The sequence below is a fragment of the Balaenoptera acutorostrata genome, chromosome 2 (assembly GCF_949987535.1).
Source record: "Balaenoptera acutorostrata chromosome 2, mBalAcu1.1, whole genome shotgun sequence".
Taxonomy (NCBI): domain Eukaryota; kingdom Metazoa; phylum Chordata; class Mammalia; order Artiodactyla; family Balaenopteridae; genus Balaenoptera; species Balaenoptera acutorostrata.
The window spans coordinates 31,049,600-31,075,597 of record NC_080065.1 but is presented as its reverse complement, the minus strand read 5'-3'; the positions used below and the strand labels follow the sequence as shown (position 1 = coordinate 31,075,597).

Below are 25,998 nucleotides of genomic sequence, written 5' to 3'. Positions count from 1 at the left end.
TTTTTCCCTAGCACACATCCCCAAAATTTGGACTTAATCCATTGACTTCCTAAAACTACCACTCTAGACTCCTCTGGCCTTAATTGGCTTCTCTAGACCTCACCAATGCCAGGCCCTCTGACCACTGAATCAAGTCCTGGTCTTATTCACACTGGCCTGCTTTGTTTTGATGCTGGGAACAAGGGACCACATTTTCTGAGCATTCTGGAACTCTCCTATGACTAATTGTGTCACTTAACTCAGTGCCCAAACCACCAGCCTTGATTCCTACCTCTTTTATTTACTCACAACCGGAATGTGCTCAATTTTTGTTTGAAATCTTTTTATGGAACTAGCACAGTTACCATATAAAATTCACCTTTAATTTTACATTTTAAATGATACATTTGTTTATCTATTGAGTAGATTTGATGCACATAGTAATTTTAAGTCTTTTGGCACAAGAAGTTAATTCAATTTCCACTGTCTGATATACCTCACATACAATTTTTTACTTTTACAATTCAGCATGTTAAAAAAAAAATCTATAATCTAAAAAGCAGAGGAAAGACACAGAATGTCCCTGTTCTTCAACTCTTGCTGCCAGTATCCATATCTTTAGAATAGGAGATTCCTGAAATAGAGCAAAAGCAGCAGCTGCCTGGAATTATGTAGGTACCTGACCGCCTGGATCCCATCTACTTATTGATTCTGTGTTGTTTATGTGCTTAGTTCTTCCGGCTGTAGCTCCCTAGGCTCTGCCACTGATCTTTATGGTCAAAAGATTAAATTCATACAGAGTTAGGAACTGACAACAATTACAAATTATGCTAAAATTACCATCTTAATCCCATAATAAGGCATGTTCTGGACTTTTGCTGGCGGCTCCCTAGGCTCTGTGACAAAATGAAAATGATCATGAATGAATGGAACCCATTAGGAACACTCACAGCACAGGTCGGAGGGTTCTGGCCGCAGTGTGGGTGTAGGGTCTATACAAGTCTGGGCCGTGGGACATGAGACACTTTTAGGAAGAAATGACACGGCTTCATGACTCAAAGTTGCTCCTAGGCTGTTCCGCAAGGTTCAGTTTCCTTGCTGTAGATTCAAGAGAGAATAGGGACCTTTCTAAGATTTTAGGGAGGGTGAATGACGTGAGGAGGTCAGTGTCCTAGAAAGACTGGTTTGCCAGCAACATACAGAATTGCCCGGAATAGGAGAGCCCAGCGCTGGGAACCCAAACATTAACCCAGGTTCAGGAGATAAGGGCCTGGACTAAAGAAGTTCATGTAAAGGGGATGAGAATCATATAAGAAAACATTCCAGAGACAGAATCAGAGGCAGAAGGGAAGACATAATGATAAGAGAGGACCTGGCTTTCTTGAAACCATGTTTGCCAAAATACCACCTTACTTGGAGACTGTCCTGTGTCATGCTTTCCAGGAAACCTTGGGTTGGAAGGGGTAGAGAGAGTGACTGGACACTTTACACGGGAGTTTTCCCATCAAAAGAGCTGAAAGACCTCCAGGGCTCAGGGCTGTGAGGAAGCATTTAGGGTCAGGAAGCCCCTGTCGGTGTCTATTCCCTCTGCTATGTTTCCACTGGTTTCTAGCAAGAGGGTTATGGTTGCTCACAGTGTGTTCCAAGACTCCAGGCCCCTTACGACCCTCTTTTGAAATAATTGAGGCTAAAACTCCAAATCCAGGGCAGTTTAGTTCTCAGTACATCTGCCTGGCGAATGTATTTGTACGTAGCTCTTCCTCACTGTGATTTGTGAGCAGGTCAAATGCAGTTTTGGATCTGAACCAGACAGCAATGTGTCACTGCTGTCAAGCCAGGCTTCAGAAGATGGATATCTTCTGAAGAAGATGGATATCTTCTGAAGCCAGGCTTCAGAAGATGGATATCTTCAGAAGATGGATATCTTTCCCAGGAGCCCCCTCACAGAAACCATGGCATCTTGGCCTGCAGTGAGGATTGTCTTGCTTGCCACACACTGACAGCACAAATCGTAAAAAAAAAAAAAAGACAAGCTGGTAGTTGTAGTTAAATTGCCTGGGTTAATAGTATGACCTCTTTATGAACACATTTTTATTTGAAGTGACAGACTGGAAACCAAATATGCCAGTGGGTAAATCCTTTTTTTAGAATAGTTGAATAAGATGCACATTAGCACCAATAATCCATTGTCACTCTTATGATATATCTTCAGAAGTGAGGCCAGTCTTCTGCTCCATCCTCAAAGGCCCTGAATATTCTTTTATCTCAAGGTGTTCAAGACTCAGTAATGGGATGGTTTCTCCAGGTGGTCTCCATGGGCCTAGAGGCTCCTTCTTTGAGGTCAAGATTATGTTTTCCACTTCCCCCAATACTGGTGTGAAAGAATCGTGTTTACTGAGGAAAATGGAAGAAAAGTGATTTACTGAATGAATATATTTATCGTTCTTAATACTTTGGAGATATTCTTATCAACCCTGAAAATCTGACCTTGACATAGAATGAATGTCTCAATAACCCTTCACCCCCTACAACTTTTTAATATGATTCTCATTTCTGTAAAGAAGACCCATGAGGATGAGACATTCAAGGGGATTTTTTTCATCTCTGTTCTACCAATCACATTTTTTCATTAAAAACGCTGTATTAGGAGTTGGTTAGCAAAGCCTGGTTATAGGGGTGTGTGTGTGTGTGTGTGTGTGTGTGTGTGTGTGTGTGTGTGTGTGGCCGTTTGGTATGGCATAGATTTCTTCCTCTCTTGGGAACTCTGTTTCCTTATTTTATAGATAAAGAGATTGATGATCATTCCCTTCCACCTAAATGTCCATTAACAGTTGGCTGATTAAATAAATGGGTTTATGTCATTTTGGCAGTTGTTGAAATGCTAAAAAAAATGTGGAAAGATATGTAAGGTATATTAAATTTAAAAAGCAATAGTTAAAATAGTTCACATAGTATGATCTCACTTGTTCAAAAAAGTATGTGCATGTGTGTTTATACACGCAAAGAAAGGTTTTGGAAGAGAATGCAAGAAACTATTAACTGTAATTATCTTTGGGACATACGACTCTGGGTGGAGGGAAATGGAAACTTTTACTTTTCATTTTATACTCCTCTCTATTGTGGGTTATTTTGTCATGTGTAAAGGAGTCTGGTGGCTATGTTATGGTTCTTTTCGACTCCAAGCACCACAATTTTATCTTTTGGGTTCCTCTTAGGTATTCTTTTGCAAAAATATATTACAAATATGTATTGCTTTTGCTCATGGCTAAATCTGCCTCCGTTTACATCTTCTTTCTACAAACTGTTCGGAAGCAGCAATTATATTCAATGAAAGCTTTTATTTTAAATTTGATGTACTTTGCCTTTTGATAAGACAGAATCTATACAAAATAAATATTTCTAATTTTAGATTTTCTTAAGTGGATGATAAAAGGCAAACTCTTTTGGGTTTTTTTCTCATCTAGTTCTCACTGTTTTTTGTTTTGGCTTGGTTTTTTGTTTGTTTTTAAGCAAGGGATATGGTGGTTGCCGTATTCTTTAATGCTAGTTGACTTTATGCGTGAGCTCTGCTGTGAGAAGCACTGCTGTGCTGCAGGGAGCAATGCTCCAAAGGCATTTTAAACAATTGCATCACCCTCAATTACATGTGATTAAATATTTTCCCTGAGCTAGTTGTAACTTAATAGTTTCAATCAGCTGTCTCAGGCAAGTGCGTGAGGGCCCAATGGAATTTAATCAAGTACTTCAGGCCCCATACTTCACTTCCTTTGGATGGGAGCTGCCAGTTTGAAAAAATTGAGCTGAGGTTGTGGCCTGTACCCAGCTTCTGAGTAAATCATTCCTGCTGGCCAGACATGGGTTTTAACTCCCAGGATCCCATGCTATGTTAATGTCTGAGGGAAAGAGAGTAGTCAGGGCACTTTTAGGTGACAGAGATGAGGGTGTGTTTGTTAGTCAAAAAAAAAAACTTAGTGTATATCCAGTGGAAAACGTTCAAGGTCTTAAAATCAAGTTTTGTATGGAAAAGGTAAAGGAATAGAGAAAATTTAGCTTAGAAAAGGACAAAATAATCGATTAGCAGAGCTGGGAGGGATGTCAGACATCATCTCATTCAAGCTCTCATCTCATTCAACGTCCTTCATTGTGCAGATGACATTCAAAGAAGTTAAATAAGTCAATGGACATCATGGAGCTCATTCGTGGCAATGCAGAAACTAGAATCGGATGTCTGACTCCCATGCCCCAGTACTCCTTGCCCAATGCCATCCCCAGCGTCTTTCCATTCTATCACAGCTATGAGATGATGGTTCTTTTGAAGCATAAACAGGATGAATGCATAAAGGGCTTAGCCTAGAGTCTGGCAAAGAGAGGAAGCCATTATGTGTACATTCCATTTCTCCCCAGTAGGTCTCCTACCATAACAACCAATAAGCAAGGATAAGACTGTAGCTAGAATTGATCATGGTCTTTAAGTAGATTGTCCTCTGTGCTTTTTCAGAATGTTGGACTAGAACACGTGAGAACAACATAAGTTTATATTTCATCAAAACATAAGAAAAAATGTGAAAAAAAAACCTTTCTAATGAATATAATTGTCCAGCAATATAAAAAGCTGTGCTCAGAGCTGAGTTTCTCATCACAAGCTGTATTCAAGAGTGCCAGGTAGCAATCAATCCAAGATTCTCTCCAGAATTCTCTTAATGAATTTAAGCCATGATTAAATTACTTCTAAGAGTCTGTCTTTAATTTTCAGGCAATGAGGATGAGCGAAAGGATGTAGCCACTGCAATGTTTAGGGAGATTAATCTGATAGTAGCAACAAATGCGGAAGCAGAAATGCTAATGGGAAGCTGGCTAGGGGCTGTATCATTTTGAACTATCAACAGAAAATCACAGAAAAATAAATGTTGGATCAACCACAAAAGGTTCAGAGTTCAATCTGCATTTATTTCACCTCTCCTCTCATAAAGCTGATTACATAGTGAATCACAAGGTTCCTGAGAATTCTACTCATGGCCAAGCTTTTAAAGTTCCCCGTAATTAGTGCATGTGCCAGTCCCAGTAACCACCCAGCAGGAAGGCAAGGGCACTAACTGATGGAGATCCTGGGAAAAGGATGGATGATGAGTCAGAAACAGACTGTGTTCAGCTAAGCTTGCACGCCTCTCTTCTCTCCTTAGGTTATGTTGACATCGGGCTGATTCCAAAAGGAGCCAGGGACATACGGGTAATGGAGGTTGAGGGAGCTGGAAACTTTCTGGCCATCAGAAGTGAAGACCCTGAAAAATATTACCTCAATGGAGGATTTATTATCCAGTGGAATGGGAACTACAAGCTGGCAGGGACCGTCTTTCAATATGACAGGAAAGGAGACCTGGAGAAACTGATGGCCACAGGTCCCACCAATGAGTCAGTGTGGATCCAGGTAACACAAAAGCAAAGGAAACTGCTGACATGTGCACTAGTTAGGATCTTTCTAATTTTCTTTTCCAAGGTGTTTGCTAGGGGATATTCATTAAGAATGCTTAAACCTTCTTTTAGCAAGGAACAGGGAGGGAAGTGAGATATTAGTTTATGCTGCTAATCCTTTATTGCCTAAAATTGGCAAAACCCTTGTGATGAAATGCCACGGGCCCTAAAATCATCTGTTGAATTTAGTTTCCAGTATGGTTGACAGGCTATTTATTTCAGAGTGAGTGTTCCTCAGGTATAAAAGCTATGTCTGTGTCATGTCTATGTCAGCCTGGCATGAGTTTCCAAACAGCTTTCCAGCAGTGGTGATGAACTGACATGGTTCTTTCACATGTTATCATGTGGTTGTCCTCAGGCAAAAGGTTTGACTTCGTGAAACTCTTGGAGGAGAGAGGGGTTAAGATGTAGCATGTACTCTTCAAAGGCACAAGTGATTTGTCTTTCATAGTAGCAAAGAACTGTAGAAAAGGAGTGGGGTAATTATACCAGCAGACCAAGGCAGGTTGGGGATGATGGATGGCCCAAGACAGTCACATCTAACTATATTCAGAAGTTAGAAGGAAGTCATTTCAGAGCCAGAGATCAGAGCATTCACAGAAGCTGGAGGTCAATGCTTGACAGCTATGATCCATGAATGTCAGGAGACCTTACATCTTATAGGCCCACCCCGTGGAGCAACCCATCTACCACCTCTAAGTGTGAGATGAATCCATTTCAAACATGTGGTAAGTAGATCGCCTGCAGGAGAGGGAAGTGAGAGGAAGTTCCCAAATTCTGTCTCCAATTTTATGCCTTGGCTAAAACCCATGACCATTTTAATCCCAGAAATATATGCTTTCAAGAAAACTAATCAGCCTGAGAGCTAGAGAAGGACACCATAAAGCAACAACAACGGTAACAAAAGTTACTGTTTACTGAGTGCTAGCTGTATGCCAGACACCGATCTAATCATATCTAGTCACATTACTTTTATTTGTTTAACCCTTAAAAGCACCCTATTAGTCATACGATGATTATCCTCACTATGTAGATGGGGAAAGTAAGGCACAAAGAGATTAAGTAACTTACCCATAACCACAAAGTTAGTAAGTACGCAAGGGCACAAGGTGACCTACCAGCCCATTGTTGGAAAGGACACTCTGGTCATTCCCTCAGAGTAATTCCCGTATGATTAGGCCTCCCATGAGAATTCAGTCAAGAAATAATAGAATAGGAGCAGATTAACTATAGACATATGTAGACATGCAGGTGGAAGTAGAGGTATTTATTTAATGGTATGTATTCCATTGCACACCTCCATGACTATTTTAAGATGATGGACATTGTACAGCATTTTTATAGGACTGTGGTTTGCAGTATAAAGTCACAACAGAGTTTGACATGACCCCGCTCTTGTCCTTTAGCTTCTATTCCAGGTGACTAACCCTGGCATCAAGTATGAGTACACAATCCGGAAAGATGGCCTTGACAATGACGTGGAGAAGCTGGTGTATTTCTGGCAGTATGGCCGCTGGACAGAGTGCAGTGTAACGTGTGGGACGGGTGAGAACACCACCTCTCTCTATGAATCCACATCAGCTTCAGAATAGGCCATGGAGGAAGTTTAAGCCAGCAGTTTGCACTCTCGCCCCTAGGTCTGCAGGGTTCCGCAAAGATGGCCCAGGGGCCTCTATGGGGAGTAAATGTGTTGGTCATGGTCTAAAGAAAGAGGCACTTTTTCTTTTATCAGTTTTACATACTGTCCTTCATGAAAGGTTTTGTTTGCAGAAAGGGTTACATGTCTTTTTTTAAAAAGCAGACCAGAAAGGTTTATAACTTCTCTGGTTGAGGACCTGAGGACCACAAAAGTCAAACCACCCACCAGAGGTATCCTTTAAATCACGGCCAAATCCAGACCATAACCGTCTCTCCTAATTCCTAGCCCAGTGTTCTTCTTCTGTCTCCAATTTACCAGTTTTTCATAGCTCCAAGAAAAACAGTTTTCTCTCATAAATCAAGCATTGGAGAGGTTCCTTGCTGTCAAGTATGTCAGGATGGGACAAGTTCTGCTATGGTAACAAAGAAATCAAAATCTTAAGAACACAATGAAGGTTTATTTTTAACCCAGTCTAAATCTGGCACAGATTAGATGGCCCTGCTTCCTCTTGTAGCTGAGACATCTGAAATTGCCCCACAGGGGAAGGGAGAAATTGAAGAGGCAGACTGGCCCTTATAACGGCCTTGGCCTGGAGTGACGCAAACCACTTCTGCTCATGTTTCATTGGTTGGCCTCAGCCCTGTGGGCACAATCCAACTGCAGAGAGAGGCTGGGAACTGTAAAGGAGTATGCGTTTGTAGAGTGCGGACTCTTGCGGCCGCAGTGCTAGATGAACATTTCTGGGGCCTCTGGGGGCAGGGGTAGGGGCTGTTCTGGTACTTGGGGCTCTTCGCTCATTTGGGGGCTTTAATAGTAGACTCTGCCTTGCTTTCTCCTTTTGAATCCTGTCCAAGTCTGTTCGGGACCTTTCTGCCTCTATTGTTACTGCTGCCTATAAAGCTAGGGCAGCCATTGGCTGAAGTGCCAGAATCAGCAATATAGCAAAGGGAGTCAAAGTGATGGAGAAAAGAGGTCAGGAGAACACAGCCTCCTCCCCCCTGGCTTCCCTCTCGTGTACTTTGCTCCATTGTTCACTTGCTTCTTCCACCCGCCCACCCCCACCCCCCAGGAGGTAGTCATGGAAAGAGGTCCAGGGACAGACATTGAGTCGTGGCCCATCAGCCTTGTAAACAATTTTTGTATTACTAATTTCTTTCTTTCCCTCCTTCAGTATAGAAAACCAACAGCTCACTTTTAGAAATCACAGGAATCATGTGTTCATTTCAAAATGTGTGACATCTTGAAAATCCTAAACCTCTGGAAATCTGTCTAGGTCACATCTGGCAGCAGCCATAAAGGGCATCAGTAAGAGTCAGCCCTGCTCTTCCCACTGCTGCCCAGGAGGGCTGGGATCTTTTTGCTGAGAAGCAAAAGCAATTTAAGCAGAAAATAAGTTGGTGAAAAATATTTCCCTGAGGAGAAGTTGGGAGGAAAATGAAGTCATTGGGACTGTAGTTAACAAATACTTTTTCGATTTTGCATCCCTTTTGTTCTCTTTTTTGCAATGACGTACAGGTTCAAGCTTTAAGTTTAAATCATTTGTTCCAGGACACCACAGAGAGAAACTCAGCCAGTCCTGCCTGAGCAGGGCCTTCTCAGAGAAACACGAGATTATCCATCCCACCCCCCCTTCTATTTCAGCATAGGCCGAATTCTTTGCATTGCTTGTGTAGTATTTCAGAGCATGGGAAATATATTATAAATGGCTGATTTGTGCAGTGATCATAAAGATATATTCGTATTTAGCAAGGAAATGAAACAGCCTCACCAAACAGTGGACATTTGGCTTTGATACAGCCTGAACCTTCAGGAGCATCTCTGCCTGACTTGGGCAAATGTCACTCTGGTTATTAAACCTGAACAGAAGTTATCATAGTGCCCATGTGCTTACCTGAATTTCAGCCATGCTATCTATTTGAGTGGCAGTGAGCTCTCTTAATTCTGGCAGAGAAGGATGACAGCATAGCTACCTTCACTCTCTCAGACATAGAGAATGAAATGCTAATATTCACATAAGACACTCACTGCTAAATATAAAGATAGAAGACTGCCCAAAACACTGAATCATTCAATGATGTATTTTTATTTCCTTTAAGTTAAAACTTTCTATATTATAAAACTAAGTTAAATATGTTACTGAAAAATTAAAGTCACCACCCTAACATACATGCACTTTGGTACTTTGCTTCATTGCCTTTCGATATTATTTTTTTCTCATCATAGATGTATATAGTTGTGTGCATATGGATGTATTTATGTACATATACATATGTTTTCACTTTAACATCATAACGTGGGTACCATTCCATGTGTTACTCAGTCTCCATAGCTATCATTTTTGTGGATACATTATATTTCACTGGCGAGATGAAACAAAATTCCCTCAGCCAGTTCCTTATTGATCATCATCCTCTGATGAGCATCTTTGGGCCCATGTAAAGAATGATCTCATTAAATTTTAATTTGTAGATGGAATTTCTAAGTTCAAGAAGTAACATACTTATACCAAATGTTAAGAAACTTATTACCACATTGATTCCCATCAATTGATTCCCATTGATTCCCAAGGTTACAAACAGGTAGTAGCAATCATTTTATTTTATTTTACTTTATTTTATTTTGTTATCGTGTTATTTTAGTTTTACACTTTTTCACTGGAAAATATTGCAAAGGTCCCAGCAAAAAGGAGAATGCAATAACAAACTCCTGTAAATCAACCACACAACTTTATCAGATCTTATTATGTCATGTTTGTTTCAATCTTCATTTTTAAAGAGTAAGAAATTGCACAGATACACTTGAAGAGCACTGCCTAACTCTACTCCCTTTCCTTTTCCCCCAGAGTTAACTAGGGTCAATGTTTTATTTCCATGTGGGAGAAACACTAGAAGGGAAGGAAAAGAGATAGAAGATCTTGGCAGTGGTCTAGGGAAGTAATAATAGTGGCTTGAACTAAAGTTAAGGTGGTACAGATGGAAAAATCATGCAAATGTGGAGATATTTAGGAGCTGTACTAGACTGAACTTAATGGTTGATTCCATTTATCTTTTGATAGAGAGTGGTTTGTGCGTGAGGGAAGGTTGAAGGGTGACACCCAGTGTTCTCCTTCGCATAACTGGCTAAATGGTAGTGTCACTCACTGAAACAGGGAACATGTGACAGGAAACAGATCCCAAGAGGAGTTTATGATGATATGAGTTCAATTAAAGTGCCTATGAGATTTCCAGGTGAAAATGCCCAAAGGCAGTAAGTAACATGCTTATTTTAAAAAGTAGGTCAGACTGCCTATCTTTGTCAGTTTGGCTACTATAACAAAATACCATAGGCTGGGTGGCTTCAACAACAAACATGTATTTCTCACAGTTCTGGAGGCTGGGAAGTCCAAGATCAAGGTGCTGGCAGATTCAGTTCTTAGTGAGAATCTTCCTCCTGGCTTGTAGATGGCTACCCTCTCACTGTATCCTCACATCTTATGTCCCTTTTTCTTTTTATAAAGGCATCAGTTCCGTCATGAGGACCTTACCCTCATGACCTAATTACTTCCTAAATGTGCCACCTCCAAATACCATGACACTGGGGGGTTAGGGCTTCAACATATGAATTTTAAGGGGACACATTCATTCCATAGCACTGTCCTAACAAACTTATTTTATCCAGAGTGAACTCCTGTTGTAATTATTTTGTTGTCTTTCTTGGTATTATATTTCTTTATGGATTTTGGAATAATAATTTACAGGCTTGATTTGAGTGTGATTTCCTTTTAGTTTCTTTTATTTTTCTCTTTCCTGTCCCTTTCCTCCCTTTTTCTCTCTGTGTGCACCCACTCTTTCTAGTTTTTGCAATTTTTTCCTGACCATACTGTGGGACCTCATTTCAGGACAGGACTTGCTAAGGTGGTTCAAAATTGCCTCTCCTAGTGACATTGAAAATACGTTAGGAATTATCACAGAGCCAGTCTGGCAGCTTGGCTGAGCGCTGGCATGAGAAGCTGAGTCCTTACTTTGCAACCTTCCTAGGCCTGAAAGTCAACAAGAGTTAAGGCTCTAAGAAGTTTGTGGTGATGGTGGTCTCCTTCCCATCTCAGGTGGAGCAGTTAAAGCCCTCAGATTTCACGGGGGCTGCGCACGTGGCCACCACCCACCAACAGCTTCTGGCTGAGAGCCCGGCAAACCCTTCACCTAAGTCCTGCTCACCCTTTTGCCGGGATGTTTACCTACATTTAAGCATTGTGACACTTTGGTCTTCCCTTTTTATATAGTTATAATTTAATATCTTTTATAATTTATACTTTACATATAATTTACATTGTGCATTTGGAGCAAAGAGCTGCTTAAGTATAAATTCAAGAAGATGTAATCAGTCATTGGCTTCTTATCTGGATGAAGGCTTTTGGAGGAGAACCGAAACAACGAGTTCCAAGGGGAAGACGAAGCTCCGCCTCCGCTGGCTCAGTCCTGACCCTGCCAAGGAAGAAGGGCCCAGTGGGGCTTTGCCTGTGCCCGTCCACCAAAGGCTGTCACACGTCTCTAAATCAACAGCCCTCCCCTTCCCAACCAGGCAGCTTGTGTTTACAATCAACTTCTTCTAGCAACTCTGTATCTGTTTGCTTCAAGAGAATATTTTGCCTCCACATATGTACCCCTTCTCCTTTTTTAAAGGATGGATTTAAACCAAGGTGCCTCCAGGAACGAGGACAAAATGAGTATATTCACAGAGGAATACAAAAAATACAATTTGAGGGAAAATGCAATAATTTTTGATGAGATGGGTGAAGGACAAGAAGCGAGTTATGTCAATTATTGTAGACACAATTTTGTGATTAAATCTGGAAAAAAGGCAGCCTGTTCTTTCTGCTTTTATTTTATTAACAGCTGAGGTAGTTAAAGTTATTTAAAATAAAATAAAATGTGTGATTCAAAAAAAATTCACCAAGATGTTATTTCCTTAGTTTGACTATTTAAAAATTTTTATCATCTTTGTTCAAGAGCAGAAATCCATATGAAAAATTGGCAAGAGTATATTATAAATTTAGCTAACTGTCATCAAAGCCAGCCCACTTATTTTCCACAGCCCGCTTTTCCAAGGTAAAGAGGACTCAGAGTATACCAGCAACGGGCCTCTCTCTCCACTAGTGTTCGTTCTTCTGTCCTCTCCACCATATTTGCTTTCATTCCTGCCTTATCTGTGGGGCATGACTTTGGGGTGACTCTGGGAGAATTTAGGACTAGCTGTGCCTTGGGAAAGGTTGGAAGGGAATGGAATAGCAAGTACTACCATTCATTACAAGAGGCTTGTTGAAGAAAATTTACCCCGGTCACCCATCCAAAGATCAACCATGAAAGTGCAACCAATGGATTATCTGTGGAGGAACAGCTGCAGAAATGGCTTGACACAGATGCTGGTCTCAATAGGAAGCTTCAGGACTCCTTATTAAACAAAAAAATATTTTGGCAAAACCTCAAGATCACTTTCCCAAAAATGTAAAAGCCATAGTTTTGCCCCATGGCAACCCTAGTACTGCAGGAATCTGTCAGTTGTAATATATTCTAACCAGAATTCCCATGTGTCTTATAAAACTTACAGCAATGGCACTACTGTCAGACAACGGGTCATCACTTCTGAATGTGACCTTTGCCAGTTGTGTGCTCTGTTGTCTCCTCTGTGCTGTGTTTTTGGTCTAGAAGCACAACAATGGCCTTCACAAAAGGGAGAACATTTTCTCCTGCCCCACCCTGGACGTCATCCTGCTTGGCTGAATTCTCTTTGGACCGTAGTCATTGTTCCTTTGTTTAAGGAACGTCACATTCTGATAGGAAAAGGCAAATACTGAAAACTCCACTGACATATGTACACTAACATGTATAAAATAGATAACTAATGAGAACCTGCTGTATAGCACAGGGAACACCACTTCACTGTACAGTAGAAACTAACGCAACATCATAAAACAACTATACCCCAATTAAAAGAAAAAAAAAAGAAAACTCCGAAGACCATGAGAAGCTCCTGGAGATTGCTTGAACTGTTCTAAGCTGCCTTAGAAACTAGATCATGTTCATTAGAAATAAATACATGTAGAACAGATACTTACATCACTGAAACTAGTTCTTACAGAGTCTGACAGTATTCCTAGTAAGGCTCAAAATAATCACGTGCATTTGAGATATGTCCACATATGCTTGATAAAGCATGAGAATAATAAATAAGGGCACGTATTTCACTCTGATCCTGATGGGTGACCATATAGTGATGTTTAGAAGACAGAAAATCAGAGTCAGATACTTCCTTGACTTTTTAAAATTGCACTCATCTTGGCGCTACTCCGTCTGACTTTGTCCTCTATAATTGTCAGGTAGGATCAACCAAGTCCAGATATTGATCTCTAAAAATATCTGGAGGATTTTTTTAATATGTAGGACTTCATAAAAATAATAGGATTTATTGAGATGCATTTAAACATATGCTATGGAATGAGGATTATATAGTTTATCACATGCATAAATATATAAAATAAACTACGAGTAATACACAGTAGAGACCTGATAACCTTCCAGTTGTACTTCGCTAATGAACTAATGAAAACTCTTAGCCCAGAGTAGCTAATCTGCTTTTTTTTAGTGATTGCCCTAGAGTTTGCAATATATGTTTACAGCTAATCCAATCCACTTTCAGATAACACTGTACCACTTCAGTGTTATGAGTACTTTATAATAACAAAATTATAGGCAGTATGAGTACCTTATAATAACAAAATAATCCTGGTTCCTGCGTCTCGTCCCTTGCATCATTTTTGTCATTCATTTCATTTCTATATGTGTACCTAAGCACATATACATATATATCATATATACATAAGCATCATAATCAAAATACTTGAATACATTATTGGTATTATTATTTTGAACAAACTGTTTTCTGTTAGATCAACTCCGAATAGGAAAAATGGAAGTTTTTATTTAACCTTCATTTATTGCTTCTTTAGTGTTTTTCCTTTCTTTATATAGATCCAAGTTTCTGACTTTTAATATTTTCCTTTTTTCTAAAGAATTTCTTTTAACATTTCTTTCCTGCAGGTCTATTGGCAACGAATTCCTTCAGTTTTTGTTTGTCTGAGAAATTATTTCTCCTTCACTTTTGAATGGTAATTTCACAGGGTGTGGAATTCTAAGTTGGTGGGGTTTTTTTCTCTCAACACTTTAAATATTTCACTCTGCTCTCTTCTTGCTTGCGTGAGTTCTGAGAAGCCACATGCAGTTCTTTCTTTGTGCCTCTGTAGGTAAGGTGTTTTTTCCCTCTGGCTTCTTTCAGGACTTTTTCTTTGTCTTTGATTTTCTGTAATTTGAAAGTGATATGCCTAGATGTAGTTTTTTGGGGGTTTTTTGGGCATTTATTATACTTGCTGTTTTGGGATATCCTGGATCCACGGTTTGGTTCTGATATTAAGTTGCCGAAATTCAGGTTCCTGTGGTAGTCAGCTTCTGAGTCTCTACTCTGGAAAGTTGGGAAGTTCTGACTCCCTCTATTCACTCATCTGTCTCTCCAGTCTTGGGAGCAGCAGTTTGCCCTGTGCCCTTTCCTCTCTCATATCCAAGAATTGTTGATTTTTCAGTCTGTTCAGCTTTTTGCTTGTCATTACAACAGAGTGGCAACTTCCAAGTTCCTTACATGTGGAACCTTTAACCGGAATTCTTTCCAAGGTGGCTAATCTAATATTCTCTTATTCTACTGGTCATCTTAGTCCCATCCCATCCCATTTTTATCACATGCAGCCAGCAGAGATTAGTCCCTCCCCTGTTTCTAGGGCCTTAGTTTTGTTACCTATTAGTGCACTTGCTGGGGATTTCTCAGTTGGTTTCTCTGAAGGCTTGCTTTGCTCAATGTACCCTGCAAAATGCTGAATGTTTGCTTTTCTTGTTAACCCTGTGAGTTTTGTGAGATGTTGCAGGCCTCTGACTTTCCCTAAGTGTGTGCATTGCCTGATTTGTACACAGTGGCTTCAGAAGAGGAGTTATAAGAAGGAAAGAATACTTCTTGATCGTGGTAAATTTTGAAAATGGTTCCTACCTAGTTCCATTAAGCATTTTTCAAGCACCAGTGATGCTCCTGTTTGAGCATTTCTTATGTATTTCTTATATAATTTCTTTCTGACCATGACAGTCAATGTATGTAATCAGTTCATTGGGATTTCAGGGAGGAAAAAACTATTGGCTTTGAGTCTTACCAATGTTGTGAGAAGTATGGGTTTCAGCAATGGATAATAAAATCAATGTGTTTGAGCTCTTGCAGTGATGGGACTCAAGTTCTTCTTGACTGAGCCTTCATTATGAAGGATAAATCTGAACTCATTGATCAAGGAAATCAGAGATGAAGGGGGTCAAGGAGCCAGAAAATACAAAGTAAATATTTAGTGGGAACTGAAATTGAAAGTTGGTAGATTTAGGATGGACTTGTCAACAAGACATATGGTTATACAATTCCTACTCTTCCCATTTTCTATGAAGTTACATGTTATTTCCGGATATTGTAAGGGAATTGTGGCAGTGCCCTCTATTGATTCATAGAATTTTTATCATCTCACATTATTAAAATCAATGTTATATCCAATTTTAGGAGAATTATAGATTATGTCCTAGTGTAAAATTTAACTTATACTTCTTAACTTGTACTCAAGTGGTTATAAAAAGACATCTTGGTATTTGTCAGTATTTTAAAAACCGAGTATACAGTACTTTGAATCTCTTTCAGGTGATGTGATTAAATATTCAGTGCTTGAGTACCTTTGATCTTAAATTTTGATATAGTAGGAAATATTGCATTTTCTGCCATAGGTGATTACAATAAATTGTCTTTAGTTGCTTTCTCTATACCCTTCCTAACTTGAATTTTTGAGCCATAAAAATCTTATATGAACTAAATTAACCATATAACAGGCTCCCTTTATTTTACAATTTCAGTATTGAATTGAGACTATGATGAGCTATGTCACTGTTTTATTTTGTTTTGGTTTTGGACATAAGAAACTTTACTTGTTCTTATATCAAGGTATAATTTCCACTTGAGATGATCAGGTTAAGGGGTATATAAAGATAATTCTTTTTTTTTTAACATCTTTATTGGAGTATAATTGCTTTACAATGGTGTGTTAGTCTCTGCTTTATAACAAATTGAATCAGCTATACATATACATATATCCCCATATCTCTTCCCTCTTGCATCTCCCTCCCTCCCACCCTCCCTATCCTACCCCTCTAGGTGGTCACAAAGCACCGAGTTGATCTCCCTGGGCCATGTGGCTGCTTCCCACCAGCTATCCATTTTACATTTGGTAGTGTATATATGTCCATGCCACTTTCTCACTTCTTCACAGCTTACCCTTCCCCCTCCCCGTCTCCTCAAGTCCATTCTCTACGTCTGCGTCTTTATTCCCGTCCTGCCCCTAGGTTCTTCAGAACCTCTTTTTTTTTTTTTTTAGATTCCATATATATGTGTTAGCATACGATATTTATTTTTCTCTTTCTGACTTACTTCACTCCGTATGACAGACTCTAGGTCCATCCACCTCACTACAAATAACTCAATTTCGTTTCTTTTTATGGCTGAGTAATATTCCATTGTATATATGTGCCACATCTTCTTTATCCATTCATCTGTTGATGGACACTTAGGTTGCTTCCATGTCCTGGCTATTGTAAATAGAACAGCAGTGAACATTGTGGTACATGACTCTTTGAATTATGGTTTTCTCAGGATATATGCCCAGTAGTGGGATTGCTGGGTCGTATGGCAGTTCTATTTTTAGTTTTTTAAGGAACGTCCATACTGTTCTCCATAGTGGCTGTATCAATTTACATTCCCACCAACAGTGCAAGAGGGTTCCCTTTTCTCCACACCCTCTCCAGCATTTATTGTTTGTAGATTTTTTGATGATGGCCATTCTGACTGGTGTGAGGTGGTACCTCATTGTAGTTTTGATTTGCATTACTCTAATGATTAGTGATGTTGAACATCCTTTCATGTGTTTGTTGGCGATCTGTATATCTTCTTTGGAGAAATGTGTATTTAGGCCTTCTGCCCATTTTTGGATTGGGTTGTTTGTTTTTTTTAATATTGAGCTGCATGAGCTGCTTGTAAATTTTGGAGATTAATCCTTTGTCAGTTGCTACATTTGCAAATATTTTCTCCCATTCTGAGGGCTGTCTTTTTGTCTTCTTTATGGTTTCCTTTGCTGTGCAAAAGCTTTTAAGTTTTATTAGGTCCCATTTGTTTATTTTTGTTTTTATTTCCATTTCTCTAAGAGGTGGGTCAAAAAGGAACTTGCTGTGATTTATGTCTTAGAGTGTTCTGCCTATGTTTTCCTCTAAGAGTTTGATAGTGTCTGGCCTTCATTTAGGTCTTTAATCCATTTGGAGTTTATTTTTGTGTATGGTGTTAGGGAGTGTTCTAATTTCATTCTTTTACATGTAGCTGTCCAGTTTTCGCAGCACCACTTATTGAAGAGGCCGTCTTTTCTCCATTGTATATTCTTGCCTCCTTTATAAAAAATGAGGTGACCATATGTGTGTGGGTTTATCTCTGGGCTTTCTATCCTGTTCCACTGATCTATATCTCTGTTTTTGTGCCAGTACCATACTATCTTGATTACTGTAGCTTTGTAGTATAGTCTGAAGTCTGGGAGCCTGATTCCTCCAGCTCCGTTTTTCTTTCTCAAGATTGCTTTGCTATTAGCGGTCTTTTGTGTCTCCATAGAAATTGTGAAATTTTTTGTTATAGTTCTGTGAAAAATGCCAGTGGTCGTTTGATAAGGATTGCATTGAATCCATAGATTGCTTTGGGTAGTATAGTCATTTTCACAATGTTGATTCTTCCAATCCAAGAACATGGTATATCTCTCCATCTGTTTGTATCATCTTTAATTTCTTTCATCAGTGTCTTATAATTTTCTGCATAGAGGTCTTTTGTCTCCTTAGGTAGGTTTATTCCTAGGTATTTTATTCTTTTTGTTGCAGTGGTAAAATAAGTGATTCCCTAATTTCTCTTTCAGATTTTTCATCAGTAGTGTATAGGAATGCAAGAGATTTCTGTGCATTAATTTTGTATCCTGCTACTTTACCAAATTCATTGATTAGCTCTAGTAGTTTTCTAGTAGCATCTTTAGGATTTTCTATGTATAGTATCATGTTATCTGCAAACAGTGACAGCTTTACTTCTTCTTTTGTGATTTGGATTCCATTTATTTCTTTTTCTTCTCTGATTGCTGTGGCTAAAACTTCCAAAGCTATGTTGAATAATCGTGGTGAGAGTGGACAACCTTGTCTTCTTCCTGATCTTAGAGGAAATGGTTTCAGTTTTTCACCATTGAGAATGATGTTGGCTGTGGATTTGTCATATATGGCCTTTATTGTGTTTAGGTAAGTTCCCTCTATGCCTACTTTCTGGAGGGTATTTAGCATAAATGGGTGTTGAATTTTGTTGAAAGCTTTTTCTGCATCTACTGAGATGATCATATGGTTTTTCTCCTTCAATTTGTTAATATGGTTTATCACATTGATTGATGTGCGTATATTGAAGAATCTTTGCATTCATGGGATAAACCCAACTTGATCATGGTGTATGATCCTTTTAATGTGCTGTTGGATTCTGTTTCTGGTATTTTATTGGGGATTTTTGCATCTATGTTCATCAGCGATATTGACCTGTAGTTTTCTTTCTTGTGACATCTTTGTCTGGTTTTGTTATCGGGGTGATGGTGGCCTCATAGAATGAGTTTGGGAGTGTTCCTCCCTCTGCTATATTTTGGAAGAGTTTGAGAAGGATAGGTGTTAGCTCTTCTCTAAATGTTTGATAGAATGTGCCTGTGAAGCCATCTGGTCCTGGCCTTTTGTTTGTTGGAAGATTCTTAATCACAGTCTCAATTTCAGTGCTTGTGACTGGTCTGTTTATATTTTCTATTTCTTCCTGGTTCAGTCTCAGAAGGTTGTGCTTTTCTAAGAATTTGTCCATTTCTTCCAGGTTGTCCATTTTATTGGCATAGAGTTGCTTGTAGTAATCTCTCATGAGCCTTTGTATTTCTGCAGTGTCAGTTGTTACCTCGCCTTTTTCATGTCTACTTCTATTGATTTGAGTCTTCTCCCTTTTTCTCTTGATGACTCTGGCTAATGGTTTATCAATTTTGTTTAACTTCTCAGAGAACCAGCTTTTAGTTTTATTGATCTTTGCTATTGTTTCCTTCATTTCTTTTTCATTTATTTCTGATCTGATCTTTATGTTTTCTTTCCTTCTGCTAACTTTGGGGGTTTTTTTGTTCTTCTTTCTCTAATTGCTCTAGGTGTAAGGTTAGGTTGTTTATTTGAGATGTTTCTTGTTTCTTGAGGTAGGATTGTATTGCTGTAAACTTCCCTCTTAGAACTGCTTTTGCTGCATCCCATAGGTTTTGGGTCGTCGTGTTTTCATTGTCATTTGTTTCTAGGTATTTTTTGTTTTCCTCTTTGATTTCTTCAGTGATCTTTTGGTTATTAAGTAGTGTGTTGTTTAGCCTCCATGTGTTTGTATTTTTTACAGATTTTTTTCCTGTAATTGATATCTAGTCTCATAGCATTGTGCTTGGAAAAGATACTTGATACAATTTCAGTTTTCTTAAATTTACCAAGGCTTGATTTGTGACCCAAGGTATGATCTATCCTGGAGAATGTTCCATGAGCACTTGAGAAGAAAGTGTATTCGATTGTTTTTGGGTGGAATGTCCTATAAATATCAATTAAGTCCATCTTGTTTAATGTATCATTTAAAGCTTGTGTTTCCTATTTATTTTCATTTTGGATGATCTGTCCATTGGTGTAAGTGGGGTGTTAAAGTCCCCCACTATTATTGTGTTACTGTCGATTTCCCCTTTTATAGCTGTTAGCATTTGCCTTATGTATTCAGGTGCTCCTATGTTAGGTGCATAAATATTTACAATTGTTATATCTTTTTCTTGAATTGATCCCTTGAACATTTTGTAGTGTCCTTGTTTGTCTCTTATAATAGTCTTTATTTAAAGTCTATTTTGTCTGATATGAGAATTGCTACTCCAGCTTTCTTTTGATTTCCATTTGCATGGAATATCTTTTTCCATCCCCTCACTTTCAGTCTGTATGTGTCCCTAGGTCTGAAGTGGGTCTCTTGTAGACAGCATATATACGGGTCTTGTTTTTGCATCCATTCAGCCAGTCTATATTTGTTTGGAGCATTTAATCCATTTACATTTAAGGTAATTATTGATATGTATGTTCCTGTTACAATTTTCTTAATTGTTTTGGGTTTGTTATTATAGTTCTTTTCCTTCTGTTGTGTTTCCTGCCTAAAGAAGTTCCTTTAGCATTTGTTATACAGCTGGTTTGGCGGTGCTGAATTCTCTTAGCTTTTGCTTGTATGTAAAGGTTCCAATTTCTCCGTCAAATCTGAGTGAGATCCTTGCTGGGTAGAGTAATCTTGGTTGTAGGTTTTTCCCTTTCATCACTTTAAATATGTCTTGCCACTCTCTTCTGGCTTGCAGAGTTTCTGCTAAAAGATCAGCTGTTAACCTTATGGGGATTCCCTTGTATGTTATTTGTTGTTTTTCCCTTGCTAATTTTAATATTTTTTCTTTGTATTTAATATTTGATAGTTTGATTAATATGTGTCTTGGCATGTTTCTCCTTGGATTTGTCCTGTATGGACTCTCTGTGCTTCCTGGACTTGATTGACTATTTTCTTTCCCATATTAGGGAAGTTTTCAACTATGATCTCTTCACATATTTTCTCAGTCCCTTTCTTTTTCTCTTCTTCTTCTGGGACCCCTATAATTCAAATGTTAGTGCATTTAATGTTGTCCCAGAGGTCTCAAAGACTGTCCTCAATTCTTTTCATTCTTTTTTCTTTATTCTGCTCTGCAGTAGTTATTTCCACTATTTTATCTTCCAGGTCACTTATCCGTTCTTCTGCCTCAGTTATTCTGCTCTTGATTCCTTCTAGAGAATTTTTAATTTCATTTATTGTGTTGTTCATCACTGTTTGTTTGCTCTTTATTTTTTCTGGGTCCTTGTTAAGCATTTCTTGTATTTTCTCCATTCTATTTCCAAGATTTTGGATCATCTTTACTATCATTATTCTGAATTCTTTTTCAGGTAGTCTGCCTATTTCCTCTTCTTTTGTTTGGTCTGGTGGGTTTTTACCTTGCTCCTTCATCTGCTGTGTGTTTCTCTGTCTTCTCATTTTGCCTGACTTACTGTGTTTGGGGTCTCCTTTTCACAGGCTACATGTTCGTACTTCCCATTGTTTTTGGTGTCTGCCCCCAGTGGCAAAGGTTGGTTCAGTGGGTTGTGTAGGCTTCCCGGTGGAGGGGACTAGTGCCTGTGTTCTGGTGGATGAGGCTGGGTCTTGTATTTCTGGTGGGCAGGACTGCATCTGTTGGTGTGTTTTGGGGTGTCTGTGACCATATTATGATTTTAGGCAGCCTCTCTGCTAATGGGTGGTGTTGTGTTCCTGTCTTGCTAGTTGTTTGGCATAGGGTGTCTAGCACTGTAGCTTGCTTGTTGTTGAGTGGAACTAGGTCTTAGCACTGAGATGGAGATCTCTGGGAGAGCTTTCGCCATTTGATACTATGTGGAGCTGGGAGGTCTCTGGTGGACCAGTGTCCTGAACTTGGCTCTGCCACCTCAGAGGAACAGGCCTGACACCCGGCCAGAGGACCAAGACCCTGTTAGCCACGCAGCAGATGAGTGGTTTATTACCGAGGATTTTAAAGCACAGGTACCAACAGCCAGATGAAGAGATTCATAGCGTTAGGTCGAGAACAAAGAAACTTCAATCCTCTTGGAGTTTGGAGCCCAGCACGGTGGCACGTGGAGGCATTCTGCTTCACCAACCTGGAAGCTCTCTGAAACCCCTCCTTTTGGATTTTCGTGGTGGCTTCACTACACAGGCATGGTTGATTAAATTCTTAGGCATTGGTGATTAATTCCTGAAGATAATTCTTAAAAAGTAAAAGGTCTTAACTGATCTACCACTGCTAATATCTAATAAGATTTACCAAATATTTACAGCTGCATGGTGACACTCTCATTGCTATGTGGAGAAAGCAACTCAGAATCCTCTATAAATAACATTTTGAATTTGATTGTCATATATTTTAGAATGTGATTGACTTCCACTTAATGCCCTTTTCAAGTAAATACTTCTAGATAAGCAGCTAACTTAGTTCTGGGCCAATATATTGATTGGCATCCTTAATTAACTAGAATTTCTTTGGGGGCTGTGTTCAATGTGTAAAAGAAAGGGGCCAAAGGCAAAGCCAGATTAAAAGCCAATATCGTTTGTCTTTTTTGAATTCCAGGGAAATGTCAAGGTCATACAGATTCAACCTTAAGCTCTTCTACTTTCTGCATTTGCAGTGTTACATCATGATTACTGCTCTTAATAGGATGACCTCATTCTAACCCCCTCCACAAGAGGTATTACAATATCCTATGTCAGAGAAATATTCTGTTATTCCAGCAGTTGGTTTACAGAGTTAATTAATGACTATGTCACTCAAGATTGAAGGTTTGATTTTTTTTTACTGCAAAGGAGACCTTATCAGTCAGGGTGCCCTGCACACCCAAACGGAATACCTTGACTACTTTCAAAGGTGTGGGTAGGACTTAGGGAAACCAAGAAAGATGATTCATTACCTCTGCCCATTAATAGTAGAGGATTGGGAGAACAAGGCTACCATCCTAGGCCTGAAGAAGTAAAAGAAGGAGCAGTTATCCTAAGAGACAGCGCCTCCATTCCCCGAACCCAACTGGAAGCCACAGCAATCTATAGCATCAGCTTCCCAGGGTTCCGAGCAGCTGCAGAAGGGATCTGGAGTGGAAACAGAAAAAGTGTAACACAGGAGAGGATGAAATGAAAAGTCAATAAAATCAGTAGTGGCTAGTATCCTAGCAAGCCAAGCTGGATGGTAGCTCTGGGTCTTGACTTGAGAAAGGAAGAAAGCTAGCATTTACTGAGTACTGTTCCACTTACTACTGCTACATAACATATCAACCTAAATTTAGTATAGTAACACAACCATCATTTTACTATGCTCCCGGTCAGAAATTTAGACAGGATGCAGTGGAGATGGTGTGTCTTAGCTTCGCAGTGTTTTGCACCTCACCTAGGAAGACCTAGATGGCTAAGAACGACTCAGATGCCTGGGAGCTGGAGTCATCTGTAGGCTTCTGTGCTCAGATGACTGACACCTGGGCTGGATGGCTCATCGGGGACTGTCAACTGGAGCACCTACACCTGGCCTCTCCAAGGGTGTAGGCTTCTTACCCCATGGCAGCAGAGGCTCCTGAGAGTGACAGATCCAAAAGAATCGGATAGAAGCTACATGGTCTTTTATGACCTAGCCTCTGAACTCACACAACTTCGTTTCTGCATTCAGTCCCAGGCCAGGGTAACTAGACTCCGTGTCGAGATGGAGTGATATCATGGTCACGTTGTAGAAGAACATGCCAGATGAGAGATTATTGTTGCAGCCATCTTTGGAAAATACAACTTGTCATATTCCCATTTACTAAGGCAATATGAACTAATAATTTTGAAACTTTCTGACAACAGTTGCAACAAACTATTTTCCAAGTTAATAGTAAAACTACATTAACCACAATCCTCTTATTAGCCAATGTTTTCAATGATTAAACTTTATCTTCCCGTCATGGATTATAGATTTTTAAATGTGGAAGACACTCCCAGAAATCAACTAACTCAGCATCCTGCCCTTAAACAGTCTGAATGTCATTATTCTCATTTTCCTGCAGTTATCCAAGTGATGGGTAGAAGGAAAAGTAGAGACTAGAACCCAGGACCCTTGGATTTTATTTATTTGTTTTATTTATTTAACCAGAATTTGATAAGGAATGAAATTATAGATTAAATTTTACCAAATGAACACACAAGCATCAAAGTAGAGGCAGAAGCACCTGGCCAGGTATTGTGTTCCTATAACATGGGAGAAATCAAACTTCTGAGCTGGAGCCCCTCATTGGAGGGCTTGGGCTTAGCTTTGTATCTGTCAAGTGAGAACTCAAGAGCTAGAAGAATAGAAGATTAGTGGTCACCACGACCGTTAATTCCAACAGAAAAACCCTGACACGTTGTTATTAATTTTCCTCCATGCACTTGGCAGTATCTGCCTGGCCCATCCATCTGTTCATCTGGCTGCTGGTCCAGCAGATTGGCCCATGAAATGTTATTAACTTCCTGGCGGAGACTTTTTATAATGTTCTGTGCCCTCCTACTACTTCTGGAGTCAAGCCCTGAGCGTGCTTATCTTTGCTATTCATGCGCAGAAACAAGGCTTTTTGGGGATGTTTCCAACCTCTGAGAGTCACCTGACAGTTGCCTTTTATTTTTGACATCAAGAATTTGCCAAAGTACCCAAAGTTTTAATGAAACTTCTAAAAGCTAAGCTTTTTCTTTTTTCTCTTCTATGATGGCAGATACATGTCAGCTTTCCTGGCTTCCACCATTTCGGTCTCCACTCCACTCATATTGTCTAAGACTTGGTGTTCGTGTCTTTCCAGACAATGACTCACTCACTGTGCCATGAAAGTTTCTTTCATAATGTTGCTTCCAGCTGTTCGTAGTACTTTATTTATATGACAAAAGAAAAAGAACACGTAGTCTATCAGTTGAGAAAGCCTGAGTGGTTGAAAGGTTACCTATCTCTTTAAAAGAATAAAATAGCATTGATTTAACAATAAAATATCGTTGATTCATTTTAAAGGCTTCACTTACTGTTCCGCAACTCCCTCTGACATTTTTAAATGGCGAGATGCAATCTCTGGCATCTGAGTATGCGAGCCAGCCCGGGAGACTGGAGGAGTCCACGTGAGGGAGTGTGAGGTGGTAGGTGGTAGGGGAGCTGCCCCAGTTCGGGTCCCGCCAGCCTTGTGGTTGTGGGGAAGCCCCTCCAGGTCATTGGCGCTGAAGTGAGGAGGTGACTAGCTTACTGGTGCAGTCGTGGCCTTTCCAATTCTGGGCTTCACCAGTGAGCCCACTCGAGGCCTGGATGCCCTGAGAGCTCAGGGTGCCCCGCTCCGTGCAGACTGATGGCACCATCCCCGGGGCCTCCGTCTTCAGTCTTCTCACCCAGCCTTTCACGTTTCACATGGAAAAAAGCATTAGCCCTCTCGGGAGAGCTGATGACTCTCTTTCTCACTGCCCTTTACCTCTTAGTCCGTGAGGTCCTGGCCACTCCTCTGCGTTCTCTTGCTAATGATGTCCTAGCTGCTAGCAAAGCCAGTGATCCTTTCTTTTCCCTTCTCAACCTATGTGACTTCACTGTGCCTCCGTTTCCTCCTCTGTCTAATAGCAGTAATGATAGTGTTGACTTCATTGAATTGTTGTGAGGTTTCAGTCATTATATATCATGATGGATACTAAGTACTACATTATACACACACACACACACTTATATATGTATATATATTTGTCTGGGGCATATATAGGTAGTCACACACACACATACACATACACATATACAATTTCAAATAGTGCCCTGGGCAAGGCAAGTACCACATGTGTTAACTATTGTTATATATCCAAAGTCAAATCCAGCCCACACACGTGCTTTGTTTGCCTGTGGACCTGGCCATTCCCGTGTGCTTCTCTTACTTACTTACTTACCAGCCCGATTTCAGAAAGCAGCAGTAGTATCAATCCCTGCTATCAAAACCCTCTACTTTAAAAAACATAACCTCTCAAACTTCACAACATTATTTTGAATTTTATTCCTGTCTTTCAGAGTTTATGAACTCCAACTAATATAAAGCGCCCAACTCCTCCATTCCTTCATTAAAATAATAATGTATGATTGTGTTATAACAACTGGTGATGGTATCTGCTTTCATTATATAAATCTC

The 25,998-nt window shown here is 39.7% G+C and overlaps 1 protein-coding gene across 4 annotated transcripts in view; it reads left to right on the top strand.

The window, feature by feature from the left end:
• Positions 1-25,998, top strand: part of ADAMTS12 (ADAM metallopeptidase with thrombospondin type 1 motif 12) — a 394,047-nt gene that overhangs the window by 284,655 nt on the left and 83,394 nt on the right. For 3 of the 4 annotated variants that reach the window (XM_057540922.1, XM_007192239.2, XM_057540920.1), the window contains exons 15-16: positions 5,160-5,404; positions 6,855-6,993. In XM_057540922.1, coding sequence (XP_057396905.1) covers positions 5,160-5,404; positions 6,855-6,993 — 384 coding nt within the window. The remainder of the gene's footprint in view (positions 1-5,159; positions 5,405-6,854; positions 6,994-25,998) is intronic. The other variant, XM_057540921.1, reaches the window with a different exon arrangement.